Raw genomic sequence first — 15,713 nt, 5'->3', positions numbered from 1 at the left:
AGTGGGTATAATGACGCTCTACTAAAACACACGCATGTTTTCTTAATAAATTTGTGTGCACCTAAGTTTTGCTACATTTATAAAACAAAAAATTTATTGTTATAAAATCACTTTGCTTGTCTGGCCTGGTATTATATTAGTATCACTTAGTGGTAATGCTTTGTGCAAGGCTGTCCACTTAGACACTACATACTCATCAGATATTCTACCGCCAAACAGCAATTCTTCAGGGTAACTACAAGCACATGGGACAAAACATAACTAGGCAACATAACGGACTAAATAGGAACTAAGTCCCAAGATTGGTGACATTTTGAAGATGTGAGGGATGATTAATATTTCTTTCAGTGCCAATGTGTGGGTTACCTTCTAGTGGCCTATTTGCCAGTTTGCAACTCTATTTTAAATTTTAAACAAGTCTGGTTACCATATTAAAACATGTCTGACTTTCAACTGTCTTGTTCGGATGTGCAAGTTATTTTAAGACCAAAGTTATAGGGTTGCAAAAATGTTTTGGAGTTTTTACGTCAAGAAATTGGGACTGTGCCTCGGAAAATGTGGTTTTTATGCGTGAAGAAATAGAGTGCATATTTTCATTTATAATATCCCTTGGGAATGAATCGGTAATATATTGGAGAATTATAAAAAGCGTATGCTTAATTTCAGGTTTCAACGCTATATTCCAGAACTCAGTTTATGGAGTTGCAGCTCGTCTACCGCCGCAGTACACAGGTGCCGTCGTCCTCGGCTCCAATATCTGCGGTACCCTCGTCGTATTCATCAACTGGGCCTCAGATGTGTTTACAAAGAGCCCAAGGACATCAGCAATATATTATTTTATTGCGGGCATGTTCGTTTTACTGATCTGCTTTGATACATATTTCGCTCTGCCCTTGAACGTAAGTAATTGTTTTTTAATTTCTTTGCATATTATGCCCACTTCCAACGCAATGGTCTCATTAGAATTATGTTGCCATATTTTTTTTACCAGTGGGTAAAATAATGCTTTACTAAAACACACGCAGGTTTCATCAATAAATTTGTGTGCACCTAAGTATTGCTACATGTTATTAATAAAATTTTAAGTTAATTTAAAAAAATAAATATGATAAACATTATGAAGTAATATTTAGATTTTTACATGCAATTTAACACAGCAGCTTATCATTAACTGGCAACACCATCATCTGACAGTTATTAATTAATTTCAGAGATTTTTCCGCTATCATGAAACATTACAAGAACGAACGCTTCGTGTTAACCCGGCTCTGGCCGCTACGAATCAGAACGCGAGTCCTTCGACTCAACGCACTCCATACGGTCTCATCCTGCAACAATCAATCGTTCAACTATACAATATATTTATTGTATTCTTCGTAACACTCGCTGTGTTCCCTGCAGTTCATTCGGGTAAGTTTGATCTTTTTTGTTTTAACATTTTTTTTAAATATAGTAAATTCAATTTAGATTAATAATAGTAGGATTCAGATCTAGTCTAAATGTAGGAAATATGCACCTATTAACTACTATTCGTTCTGGGATAAAATGCAATAGACTTGACAACAAATCCGATTATCAAATTTGATTTAAAATATAACCTATATACATTCTTTGTTCCTTCGTGTGTTTACATAAAATTTAAATAATATAATATTATTGCAACATCAATGCAAATACCCCACTACCCAACGCAGTGTTGTCACCAATGTGGTGTTTATCACTATTTAAAAGTGGGTATAATAATGCTGTACTAAAACACACGCAAATTTCATTAATAAATTTGTGTGCACCTAAGTATTGCTACACATTCATTACTCATAAGCACTGTTTGAAATCAGAGATGTAATTAGAAGATTTTTACGGAATAATCATGATATTTGATTGTATTATTATTTTAAAGGAAACTAAAATGGTTATGCTTAAGCTATGTGCAAAGTAGCAATTACTTTGATTTAAATTAAGCTGAGGTTATAGTAGGAGTGCTATTTATATATTTTTAACTGTAGCAGACATTGGCAAAGGCAGAATTTTACCTAAATTAGAAACCTCTTGAATATTGTTTAGCTGAAAAGTATTTACTATCCAAAACGTGTTCTAATTTTAAACTAATACATTTTTATATACCAGTACTTCAATAATGTGTTTTTTAATTATTTTTCAGACATTCAGCCAGTAACAGCAGGATTTTTAGGCGATAACTTTGTACGACTCACATGCTTCTTGACATTCAATTTCACAGCCATGATTGGCAATATTACAGCAAGTTTGTGGCAATTTGTAAGTAACAATAATTATTAAATAATATTTTTTCCTTGATAATAGGTTCATAATCTAGGGCCGATTTTTAAAGAGTGCAAGCCGTATGTTCTGTATTACAAACTTGTGTATGACTTTTGTGCGTTTTAAGGGTTTGCAATTTCTCTGAATGTCAAATATAATCAATTTTGATTAGGTTGAAAGTAATATCTTCATATAAGCCTAATAACACAAACACATGAACCATCTGTTGTTTATAAACTCAAAATGACTTTATAATCTTATAAATATATGTACATATTACACATAATGTCCCACTACCCAACGCTGTGTTATCATCAGTGTGGTGTTTATCACTATTTAAAAGTGGGTATAATAATGCTCTACTAAAACACACGCATGTTTTCTTAATAAATTTGTGTGCACCTAAGTTTTGCTACATATCTATTTAGAACTTATAAGTACTGTCCGTAATTAGAGATGTGTTGTGAGATTTTTTATACTGTTCCTAATCATCACCGTTATTAATTCAACCGCTACATTGCAACGCACATTGCTCCAGTTTAAAGAGTGTATAACCATGTAATTACAGACACAAGGGACATAGCTTTTTAGTTCCCAAAGTTGTTAAGCGATTTTACAGCGCTAATGTATACAGATGGTGGCACCCACTTAAGTAGCCATTCAGCTTACATATTACAAATAAAAAAATCATAGATAAAAACTTATATAATAAATAAATTGCATCTGTTCAAAATATGTGGTGATTTGATATTTATTATTTTCATTTTACAGCCAAGTCCCCGTTGGTTGGCCCTCTTCACAAGTCTTCGTCTGCTTTTCATACCCCTCTTCCTGCTGTGCAACTACCACCCAAGAGGTAGAATAAGAACATTGCCAGTTTTAATTGATAATGACTGGGTTTACTGGGCAATGGCTGTTTTACTCGGATGGAGCTCTGGTCATGGCAGTTCTCTTGGCATGATGTATGTCAGTGGGTGAGTACATACAGTCTACATATACAATTATAAATTATATCATATATACTAATATCATAAATGCAAAAATAAAATCTGTTTGGCATGTTTACACGGCCAAACTACTGTATCGAATTTGACAAAATTTGTTATGAAGCAAACAAGAACCACAAGAAAGGATATAGGCTACTTTTTATACCTAACACCTGATCTGATAGCCAACTCTTAAAACGCGAGCGAAGCCGCGGACGACAACTAACATTATTTATTTCAAACAAATCTGCAAATACCCCACTACCCAACGCAGTGTTGTCACCTATGTGGTGTTTATCACTATTTAAAAGTGGGTATAATAATGCTCTACTAAAACACACGCAAATTTCATTAATAAATTTGTGTGCACCTAAGTATTGCTACATGGTAAATTAAGTGTAATAATAATAGTGATACATTCTTGATTGTATCAATTATGATTTTAAAGAACACTAAAATGTTTTGTTCTTAAGGCTGTTGCTATTTTTCTATTATTCAAAATACACTGAGGTAGATTAAATAGCGCGAAAAGAAAAAGTAATCAATAATTAAGAAAAACAGTAATTTAACTATTTAATTTGTCGTGAGTATAACTCACAGATATCTTTTTGTTTCTATAAAAATAAAATAATAATTATCTAAATAATTGTTCCAGCACCGTGGCGCCGGAACATGCCTCAACAGCTGGCATGATAGGAGGAGCCACACTAGTAACAGGAATTGTAGTTGGCATTTCATTCTCAATATTCTGCCCCGATATTGCATCTCTCGCTCTTTGGTCGAACATGTAGCGACTACTTGCGTACATCGGGACGTTCTGGAACGTTCTAGTACGTGTTGGGAAGTGAGTTTAACAGTTGGAGTTAGTGTGGTGTTAAAGTGACGTGTTGTGATAAGTTATACCCCGCCTTTGCCACGCCTTAGTGACATCTCAATATAAGTATAAATGTTCCTTAATCACAAAGTGTTACTTTGTATGAGAGACATTTTTCTGTTGCAATTTATGGAGTATTCTATAATATAACAGTGTCTAGTTTCATTTTAACTTATTTCATAAGATAAAGAAAACTAGGTCATATACAGTTCATATTTAATTCTGAATATTAGAAATATATTCAATATACTTACAATTGTGTGTTCGACGTGTCTTATAACATATAAATAGACAAGATGATACAATTAAACACAAAAGCATGACTCAATAACTAACCACACTTGATATAATAATGCCTTATTAATATTCAATAAACATCTGTCGCTGCAAGGTATAATAATGGAATTGAAAATGTTTGATTATAACTTTATTCAAGTTGACAATGAAACATACTATGGTAATATTAATATATATAATATTTATGACAAATTAATATATAATAAACTATTAATTAATTGAAATTTTAATTAAATATCACGTGATATTATGGTAGTTGAACCCTTGCAGTTGCAGATATTTTGATCCAAACTGCCATACAATAAAAGTGTTTAATTCATAAACAATTTCGACTTTAAATTAAAATCGATATAAACAAAAATGTGTTAAAGGTATCATAAATCGGACTTTAATAGTTTGTATTTAGGTTGGTTTTGTGAATTAAGGTTATATATCAGCATATGATATTGTTGTTGAAGTTTGAGAGGCTTAGAGTATATATATTGTAATTAGTACAAATTGTTAAAATTTATAGTAGAAATACATATTACATTTATTATAGTAAATACCCATTGCGATTATTATTTGCATTTTGGTTATCTCTTCGTATTGATTTAAGAGACAAAATAATGTTTTACTTACAGATACTTATATTTATATTTGTGTTAAAAACAACAGTAACCACAGAGTATATTTCGATATATTTTTTTTTTGTTCTCCCAAACTATTAATATTTTACGTCCCTTAATGTAAGTTAACATATACAAGATATTAATCCAAAGTGCTTCTATTGTTTAAGAATTGTAAGGCTTATTTAGAGTAAGATATTCGACGGCAATGATGTAATTAATTGTTTTTTTTTTTTTTAAATTACTATTACTAAAAGAACTACAGCTGGCTGTAATCGTAAGGTATGTTAAATTTATTTTAATTAAATATGCACTAAAATATATTTGTAAGAAATTTGATAAATATATCTTAATATATTATGTATAATGATTTATTCTTTTTAATCACTGGCAACATTCAGAACAATATTTGTTATTAAAAAAATAAATAATTGTTTTTTTAATTCCATAACATATGAAGGATGTAGCATTAAAGCATTTTTTTTACAGACTGATTTTTACATTAACACTATTAGATGTATATAAGAAAATGTATAACATAAATTTGTAAGTAATATTTAAAGCAATATTTCTTAACCAGAGATATATTATTAAAAAAAAAATTAACATTAATTGATTATTTGGTTATAAACACATTTTTTTTCTTATGAAAATATTTTTCAGAACAAACAACACGAATATTTTAACTTTGCCACTTGCTTATTAGCCTCATTGCCTCTACAAAGTTATGCATAACTATATTTTGTGATATATTCAAATATATCACATTTGTTAATATTAAAGGTTTAAAAGTATGATTTACAAGGGTATAACAATTACTGACCATTTTCTGCAACTTCAGAGAGGCAATGTTAAGATATTTTCGATTTAAGTTATGCGTTAAGAAATATTTTATAATTACCGTTTATCGTTGATCATATCATTACATACGCCTGTTCATAACACATAGAAACGCACACTATGATGACCCACTTCACGCAAACAGTCACAAGAGCTCATTTTAAGTGTAATAGTAATAGTGTTTGTTTAAAGTCACTTCATGAAAAATAAAATATAAAATTTATTTTGAATGAATCTGAAAAAAATTTAATTAGTATTTAAATGGGATTGAATAAATGTGCCGTTCTTGAGTTTTTATATAATATAATGCTTTTTGTGTATATAATTAAGATACTTACGTATTAACGCCAGTAAAAATAAATTCTGCGAATGCCGCATTATAAAGATTAGGTTTTATTTATTTATTTATTTATTACACATTAAATAATAATAATAAATAAGTAAAAAATAAAACTTCACCTTACCTATATGGGTTCTTTTTGGCGGTGGCGTTAATAAGTAAGTACCAAAATTAATATTTTATGAAGTAATGTTTGTTGCTGAGAATGGATTATTCCAGAGTGTTCACTATAGAGACCAAATAATCTCTTATACTAAATGAACAAAGAGTTATATTTGTTCTACCTACACTAACAGTTGTTAGGAATTATTTATTACATAGTAAAGGTTTTTTTTCATTATTTTTGTTTTATTTTATTTCTTTCTTTATGATTCTTTATATTTGAAAAGCTATTTACATTTTGACCTATCGAAAGATTAATCCAAATGAATATTGTCAAGAAATTCGAAGTAAAAATTTGATTAAAATTTAAGTTTATTTTAAATTTGCTATCGATTTTTAGTTTGGAAATTTCAACATTTCAGATATATAGAAAATGTAATTATTTAAACATATTACGGATACGAAAATTCTCGCAAATTTATATATAATATATACACAAGCTTAAATGACATTGCTTTGTATACATTATACACACAAAGATGACATTATGACAATTACATTTTGTGTTATGTATCTTTATAGTCAATCAGTTGCTAACCCAGCTTAAATGCCATAAACATTAGGAAACCTAGAGTCATGCTGTACTACAGAAGATGTTGCCCTTCGTAACTCGAGCAGTGCCCTCGACTAGGGCTTCCTGAACACGCCCTCTATCGCACTACCTATCCGCTTATAGTCCAAGAATTGAAATTAAAATAATATAACAAAATAATACTTTACCGCTCAGTGCAATTCAGTCATATTTAATGCAAAACAAAGTTACGTTTTATTCAATACATCCACACCAGTCGGACAGTCAGCGCAATGTGTCAACTTCTATGTATCTATATGGAGTTAATAATAGTTGTTTTTTTCCTCAAAGTTGTCCTATTAGTGGTTAGCGTTGTTACTTGTCTTTTTTTTTTTTAATATCTTGTGGTTTGTGGTAGAAATGCCTTAGCAGACTGTCTAACACCACTACGTCAAGCGATATTTTATTTTTTTTTTTTTTTTTTTTTTATTTTCAAAATACAAAGAAAATACAGCTTAGTTTAACAAGATAAAATGCCACGAAAACCCCTAAAGGGTTTATCTGGGCAAGTTGCCGTTCACAAGTAACAGTAGGTAGATTAGAGAACAGTAGTAGTATTATATTACATAAACATTACATAAAGATAATTTTCATACGTATAAGATTTTATGTAAATGTCTATATCTGTATAAAAAAAAATATATATATATTATTTTATTGTTATTTTTTTATGCGTAGACATTCATTAGTAATATACAATTTTATTCAGATAAGTGCATTTGATTACTTAGGTAGTATTTTTTTAATACGTTAGTATATTTTGTATTATTTCTATACAGTTTTTGTAAATGATCTGGTAAGTTGTTTAGAATATTAGGTATTACACTTTGAAGCATTCTTTTTCCATAAATATTATTTGTCTTAGGTACCTCAAACTTCTTAGAATTTTCAATAATTCTAAGATTGTTCGGTCTCTGTATTTCTATCAAATATGAAAGTTCGTTCACTTCGTACAGAATTTGGTAGCTGACTTTATCATGTATATTCATAATATTACAGTGCCTAAATAGACTTCCTTCAATGTCATCATAATTCACTTTAATGTTTCTAGGAACTAGTATTTTCAACATTCTTAACTGAATTTTATAAATTTCAGATAGGTAGGTTTTATATGTTCTGCCATAACTGCTTAGGCCATAACTGATAACAGAATTTGCTAGAGCCATGTATATAAGGCGCCTAGTACTATACGGGAGCTTACTTTTGAGTATAACTAATTGACTAAGAATAGATCGTAATTTTCCGCATACATATTCTATGTGTGGCCTCCAGTTAAATCTGTTATCAATTACAAGGCCGAGGTACATATGCTGATCCACTAAATCTATGTGTGGGCAACCACAGTTACTAGTAACAATATTATCATGCAAACACCTATGGGTATGAGCCACGATAGTCGGTTTAGTAGCTGATTTGATATGTGAAGAGTGGATATGTATAATTTTTGTCTTCTGGGAATTAACTACCAAACCCACATCATGGGCCCATTTACATAATAGAGTAAAATTATTTTGCATGTCAGTTTGAGCGACGTCTAAGTTCTTATGAGCAATCAATAGACATGTATCATCAGCAAATTGATATATCGAACCTGTTTTTATTAAGTTACACATATCATTTACGTATAATAAATACTCCGTGGGCCCGATTATGGATCCTTGGGCTGTGCCCTTGGATGTAGGAATCATGTGACTGAGCGTGTTTGCTATTTTTACCGTTGTATATCTATTGTCGTGATAATTTCTTAATAAATCCAGGATAGGGCCCTGTATTCCATTCCTTGATAATTTATCATATAGTATATTGTAATTTAACATGTCAAAAGCCCTGCTAAAATCAATGAATAAAGTTAATACATTAAGTTTGTTGTTGAGTGACTTATTAATTTCGTCTGTAAAATTACGTAGCATACTTTGATGTATTAATTCACTTTATGAATTATGCAGTATATAATGGAAAAAGTCAGTTACGTCATTGTCAAATAACCTATTGTGAGCAGAGTTAATTTCAGATTTTATAGTAACCAATTAAGTCTTATAAAACCGACTCGAAGGGTCCACGTGAGATTCGAAGATGGATTTGTCTCGATCATTGTACCGTTAAAGTCAAAGAAAGGGTGATTTCAACATTCGATGACATTGTTAGTATATTAAAATGATTTCACTTCAAGCTGTGCCCTTATTCAGCCGTGACATTTTTCTTAAACAATGATTACACGGCCTGCTTGACTTCTCCAAACGCCTAGTTTATTAGTCATAATATATATTAGGTGTACGGATTTTATATTTAATGACAAAATGTGACATAACTGGCGACTGCGATGATTTCTAACAAAGACTAGTTGTCAAATCAAAAAATGAATTAATATTCATACTAAAAACAAAAGTTACTATTTTTAAAGCTGTACTAGAAAAATCATTTTATACAAGTATATTGTGGAATAGTATAAAAAACGCCCTTTTTATGCGTTTTAGTTTTTGAAATAGGATGTCATTATGGTACTATAGTTCATTCCACGAGTCGAACTCCTATTGAACAAAATACTATTAATTAATTGCTCGCATTTAATTGGTCGATGCGCGCGGCTAGATTATAAGCAGGGCCGAATCTACCATATGACTTTTTGGGCTTCAGCCCAGGGCCTCGTGGATTCAAGGGGGCCCCAGCTAAGTCAAGTCAAAGAAAAAATAGACGATAATGCGAAATAATCCATAACTTTATTAAATTAAACTGATCGTATTATTTGAGTGTGAGTCCCTGTGAGTCCTGAACATAATCAAACCCATTTTATTAATTTAATTCAAGTCTACGTTCAGATATGTCTTAGGTGGGCCACTAAGTAGTGTTAGCCCAGGGCCCCCTAAACTTACGGTCCGGCCCTGATTATAAGCGAGATGAATCAGCTATGTACCTCATGTATGTACCTCACGCCACGCGTATTAACCACTGAGCACAAAAGGAAAATTTTCTATTGGAGCTCGTTTCATGAAATGGACTTTAAATTATAAGCGAGGTTTAAGATTCATTAATAAACACCTAATATATTGTGGTGACATATGTTGCACACGAAATATAAGTTAAATAATACTTTATACGGAAATAATTAAAAAAAGCCCATGACAATAACGGGATTATTTGTTAAGGATTAATTTAGTGTTGCCATGTAATGTAATCAAAGAGAATATTATAATAAATCAACAGCAGTTCTAGATATTTGTAGATTTATATCGGCCATTAAATATTTAAATGCATAATCCATTCTGGTAAAACTTTCATATTTCTAATCTTAAAATTATATACAAGTATTTAATCTTATTTCAGAGTTTTCAGATAGAGACCTTGTCTATTAGGTATTTGATCTTGTATAATCTAGAAAGAAATATATCACTATGTGTATTTAAATTAAAATAATTCTCCACCTTCTCGTATACAGGGTTATTTGATAATTACTTTGTTACCATAATTAATAACGTCTGATTTTTTTTGTATATGTGAGTTAAATATATTTTCCCATTTATTTTAATTAAAGAAGTTAGTTTTTACGATAATTAAAAATAATTTATAATTTTCTTTTCCATATAAGAAACCAGTTTCCCAATAAATTTTTATCTTCGCTAATAAAATCTATGAATTATTCTAATATGCACTCCTCGTAGAGTCGAAGGCTGTGAATTTATAGCTTTAACCTGACCACTGTAGATACCACAACTCCTTCGCCCTTTAAATCCATTAAGTATTTATTCAAATGAAAAACACCATATACGAATAAAGCGATCAATTTAAAATATACATTTAATGGTATATTTAGTGTTGCTACGATTCAGTTTGAAATTAATTAAGATAAATATGTTATTATTGTTTATATGATTATAATATGAACAGTGCGTTGTTATAATCTATACAGTGCGATTGTGTAAGAATTCATTCCGTATTTCACTCGTGAAATGTTGACATATGACTTACGGTGATATGCCATTTCGATACGTGTCTTATAAAAATTATAATTATTACAGTCAGCATTGATGTCACATTTCACATAGGTACTGACATTTCACTCATGTTTTGCGGTGAGTTTTGAGTTTACTTTTACAGAATAGCTTTGACTAGTAGCTTTCTACTAGCGGGTCGGAGAGTACTGACTAAAGATAATCCAGGGCCAGATTTCGAGGTCTGAGGACCCTGAGGCAACAAAACTTTGGAGGCCCCTAATTATTTTCCAAACGTCGAAATTGCAATCTTTGTGCCTCTCTTATGAAGCCCCAGGGCTGGAAACCCCGGTCCCTTAAAACTGGCCTTGACAATAACTATGTTAATAGAACTGAACTTTGACAATATTATTCACATAATTTTCTATCATTTGGTGTTTTTCATTTGAAATAAAAAAACCTCCATTTCACACCTTCGAGTACAAACATTTGTTATAATTTGTGGACCTTTAAATAATATATAAAACTATAATGTATTTAATGTAATAAAGCTTGAGGAATTGTACAAAATATGTTGCGTATAATCTATAGTGTTCTGTACGAGGTCCATTGTAGATTTGTTTTTATTATCTTAGATATAGTATAGTGATAATAAATATTATATAAAGTTTATTATAGAGAATTTCTATGTAAACAGATAATTATTCGTAGGCATTTAATGCATTTATATAATATCAAATGAAGGCGCATACATTAGTCGAATTATTTAAAAATCGCGTTAAACTAAAAGATATTCTGTATATGCATAAACTAGTTTTAAGTTTAGTGTTTCACAAATATTTTATTGTTAAATAAGATTTCGTATATCAATCGATGAAAAATAAATTTTTTTACTCGATAAATCACACGGAACAAGATTGTTTTTCGTCTAAAAATATTAGGTATGTAAGGTAGACAGCGTTATCAAGTGATTACGGTCACATTTTAGTCCTTTAAAAAACGGTCAAATTTTACATTTCCTGTACGCCTCTGGTCAAAGAGTACACAATCACTACGGTATACCCCCTTCTCTGATGATATCGTAAATGAGCTTAGCTATTGCTTGGAACGTTGCCTTTAAATAAGGCTTCAAACACATAATAACCGACTAATGTGTGCGTTGGTTTTTATGATGCACTTTATTAACTTTTAGAATAATGTAAGGAAAGCTGTTGTAAATGTATCGAGTTTGTTATTTGTAGAATATTTGATTTTTTGTAGTTTTCTACATATTTATGTTAAAATTTAATTTCATTTTTAATTATTTAATTTTTATTACATATATAATATTTTAAAGTGGTTCTTTTTTTACAGAATGCCGTGTGTTATATGTTATTTTTTAATGTATTAGCTGTTATATTGTTTTTTTTTTATTCAGATATATAGTTGTATGTAGAGACGAAATGTTGTGACAATAATAGTAAACCGTACCATACATCCAATGTTTGTAATATTTTTTCACTTTTTCACAGTGTAATGGTTTGTAACACGACTAAGTAAAGTCAATCTTTTCCCGTTCTTCTGATTCATACTATTCAAATACAAAATATAAATAAACGAATATTAAAAAAAATGTCTTTATTTTTAGTCCCTACTTGTTAATGCCATCTATTTTTTATATTAATGAAAAAATGATAAATGTAATAATCGCTAGCAAACTTCATAAATAAATAAATACATTACAATTATAAGTTCAAATTCAAAATTTAACAAACTTTTTATTCAATTCGCGATATGTATGTACATATGTTGATGTTTATTAAGTGAAATTTTAAATCGACTTTAATAGACATACCTACATGATACACAGTATATGGATTTATTGGATATGCAAAACAACAGGTTAGTCTGAGTTCAGAAGTGAAACTGGATCTAAAACTGAATAGAACTTAGAAACAACCTTAGAGCAAACATAAGCAGTTATAATACTTTTATTTTAAAAATTGTAAATTACCAGTTCAAATGTATTACCCTTAAATAGTATATTTTGCCTTGTTTAGGATTTGATCTCGTTAGTATGCCACTGGAAACTAGCTAGATATAGAATAGAGTACTATTCCAATCATAAGAGGAAAAAAGCCAAATAAACAAAATTGGACAGCAAATTGACGTGATGCCATTGGTTGAGAGCTTGATTAATCTAAGATATTCACTAGGGATTTGCGAAAAAATGACGTTTTGTACGTCGACGAAATTGTTACCGGAATTTTGGAAGTAATATTATAATTGAAATAATTAGTTTCCATATTTAGTTAGGTGTTGTATTATAAATAAAGATATATTATTCATAAACGCTTATTAGTGCACAATATCGTTGAGTTATTAGCAAATTCGCATGAAATACGTAAATCTCAGGTTTGTTCTTCTCCTATCTTACTTCTACTTCCATTGGAATAGTCTATAGCTAGGGCATATTATAATATTCCAAGGCACGCGACACACCTCCAACGTCCAGGCTCGGGCTGCTACATTGGACCTATAACTTACCGTTAAAAAGTAGAACTGTGTCACCTGTGAAAGTGATGACTTCCTCGTTGATTCATATTATTTTTAATATAATATATTAATATTAATAATTTACATCTGTGAAAGCATTTCAGGACAAGCATGTCTTTTAGTAATTAAGTAGTCTTTTAGTTCTTCGTGTGCACGAAGAAGAAGAGAACATTTTTTTCGACATGGATTTTGATTTTTAATTAAAATCGTGGATAAATATGGGATAATAGGTATAAAGCAAAAGTTTTTTTTCGAAAAGCGATCGCTTTGTTTATATTTAAGACTTCTAGAGTAATATTATAAATTAAAAAGTGTCCGTCTGTTACCTCTTCACGATCAAGTCGCTGAACCGATTTAGATCAAATTTGATATGGATATAGCTTAAAAAAAACGCTACCTGAGCTTTTTTAATTCAACCCGAGTCAGTAAAACGGGGTGACAGTTTGTGTACTTAAGGTAAAATTACAGTAAAGCCTCAATTTCAGCTAGTATTTAATATATTTGAAGCAATTCATACTAGTCGGAAGCATAGTAGTTAACAGAAGAAATATTTCTACATATGAGGTGGTTTTCTCAAGGCAGGTAAAAAAACGCATATAAAAACAACAGTCCATTTATTGTGTTATAAATAAGGTAATAAATATTTTCAATAAATAAACTACCTAAACTATCCGTTTCGTTCGTGAAGGCGTAACATATTTACAATGTGAGGTAATTAGGTTCAGTAGGTGGATGATGATGCTGATGAAGATGATGAGATTGACGCTACACTAGAGTAGCTTGGTGACTGGTTTGAGGACGATGAAGCACTCGAATCACCAGGGTAATATGAACTGTACGCAAGCTGGGTGGGGTCCCATACTCTTGCGTAAGGGCCTGAGCTGGCTGGCTCCCATTGCGGGCTGTAGGAGTCTTGAGGAGCGGCTGGAGTTGATGGAGTTCCATACTGAGAGGCGGGTGGGCCGTACTGAGGTGCTGGCGCTTCTGTTGGTGTCATCATCATTGGCATAGCTGCAAAAAAAAAAAATTTAGTTGTGGCAAATTCCTGACTCAGAATGCTTAATCTTATGAACGTTTCTTTACCTCCTTTCTTCATCACCAAATTGTAGACTAAGAATCCAACGACAAGCGTGATAGCCAGCTTACTGAGAATAAGTGCTTTGATAGCCTTAATGCCAATGATGGAAACCAGAATTGGCATCAGCGCTTTCATCTTCAGCTTCAGAAGAAGAAGAACTGGCAGCAAAAGTTTCTTCTTGAGGATGCCACGAGCTGGAAAATATGTTTTAAATTGAATTTAATTAATATAAATCTATTTTAGAAGCTTAGGTTAAGCTTAAACTCCAAATACTACCTTCACCGTTTTCAGCATCTGTTTCAGGAAAATCAACATCGAATCCTCTGTCTGCACGGTAGGACACCTCTGCGTTTTGGAAGATGAACTCAGGCAATTGGAACCTGATTTCATTGTTGTTCAGGATCCTTCCAACGCGGTCGAAGATCACTTTGTCGATGTTCTTGTCATCAAATGCCCTCGCAGACTCCGAGGTAACACCAAGCTTGGTGTCTAAGAATGAGAGGACTTTCACTTTAAGGCATGACATCGGAGATTCGGTATCAAAACAATCACTAATCACACTGCTCAAGAGGTCATCACTTGTTTGCAAACGAGAGGTCTCGATTTCATTGTCCTGAATAGCGTAACTGTGTACTAAGGCTGCTGAAGCCAACAAAACGTAAAGACACTTCATTATTGCGTTTTTCACTTTGTCATTAGATTTTAGTAATTAGACGTACGGCCCAGCCAGTTAATGGAACAACAATGATTTAATTTTTCAATGGGCTTGGTTTTTATATGTGATCCTTTGGGCGGCAAGGCACGCGGCGTGAACCCGTGCTCGGAATACCAATAGCTTTCATACTTGGCAAACTATTTAATTTCATTTAAGAAAGTCCTGGTGGTGAGAGTGAGTGCAGTTTTATTGATAATATCATACCATCATATTTTAATACTTAGTTCTAATTAGGCTTCCACGAATGAAAAACATTATTTTTAATATTTGATCAAGTATTTTTATCGGGGTTGTTTAATGCGATTCTTAATAGTTCTGGATGAATCTAATTGGTAAATAAAAATTAGTGACAGCAGTTTATCTTTCCAAATACGTTGTAATGAGTTAAATAACAGCTAAAAAGAAAGAATTGTGTCACACCTGAAGTCACAACGTATTTGTTAGTCAATAAATCACTACATCGGTATTCGTAAGAGTGAAGCTCTCACCGTCTGTCAGTAC

The 15,713-nt window shown here is 31.3% G+C and overlaps 2 protein-coding genes across 3 annotated transcripts in view; one reads left to right on the top strand and one right to left on the bottom strand.

Annotated features, from left to right (window-relative positions):
- LOC125073197 (equilibrative nucleoside transporter 3) overlaps window positions 1–5,390 on the top strand; it is a 36,326-nt gene extending 30,936 nt beyond the window's left edge. Inside the window, exons 5-9 of one of the 2 annotated variants that reach the window (XM_047683925.1) lie at window positions 667–899; window positions 1,212–1,410; window positions 2,162–2,277; window positions 3,052–3,254; window positions 3,922–5,390. In XM_047683925.1, coding sequence (XP_047539881.1) covers window positions 667–899; window positions 1,212–1,410; window positions 2,162–2,277; window positions 3,052–3,254; window positions 3,922–4,057 — 887 coding nt within the window. In that variant the 3' untranslated portion in view covers window positions 4,058–5,390. The remainder of the gene's footprint in view (window positions 1–666; window positions 900–1,211; window positions 1,411–2,161; window positions 2,278–3,051; window positions 3,255–3,921) is intronic. The other variant, XM_047683924.1, reaches the window with a different exon arrangement.
- Window positions 5,391–14,107: 8,717 nt separating this feature from the next.
- Window positions 14,108–15,170, bottom strand: LOC125073188. The gene is made up of 3 exons (XM_047683913.1): window positions 14,774–15,170; window positions 14,503–14,691; window positions 14,108–14,430 (listed from the first exon to the last, which is right to left on the bottom strand). Exons 1-3 carry the CDS (start codon window positions 15,168–15,170, stop codon window positions 14,141–14,143), a joined length of 876 nt encoding a protein of 291 aa, XP_047539869.1. The 3' UTR covers window positions 14,108–14,140.
- Window positions 15,171–15,713: the final 543 nt, after the last annotated feature.

This window comes from Vanessa atalanta, chromosome 23 (assembly GCF_905147765.1).
Source record: "Vanessa atalanta chromosome 23, ilVanAtal1.2, whole genome shotgun sequence".
NCBI classification, from domain to species: Eukaryota; Metazoa; Arthropoda; class Insecta; order Lepidoptera; family Nymphalidae; genus Vanessa; species Vanessa atalanta.
Note: the sequence above shows the minus strand (reverse complement) of the source record. Positions and strands in the feature narration are given on the sequence as shown.

What these genes read in the sequence shown, in the direction of transcription:
- LOC125073188 (XM_047683913.1), bottom strand. Translation starts at nt 15,170, where the DNA reads ATGAAGTGTCTTTACGTTTTGTTGGCTTCAGCAGCCTTAGTACACAGT. An exon ending in AGATGCTGAAAACGGTGAAG is followed by an intron (nt 14,692 to 14,773) that starts GTAGTATTTGGA and finishes CATATTTTCCAG; the next exon opens with CTCGTGGCATCCTCAAGAAG. An exon ending in TTTGGTGATGAAGAAAGGAG is followed by an intron (nt 14,431 to 14,502) that starts GTAAAGAAACGT and finishes TTTTTTTTGCAG; the next exon opens with CTATGCCAATGATGATGACA.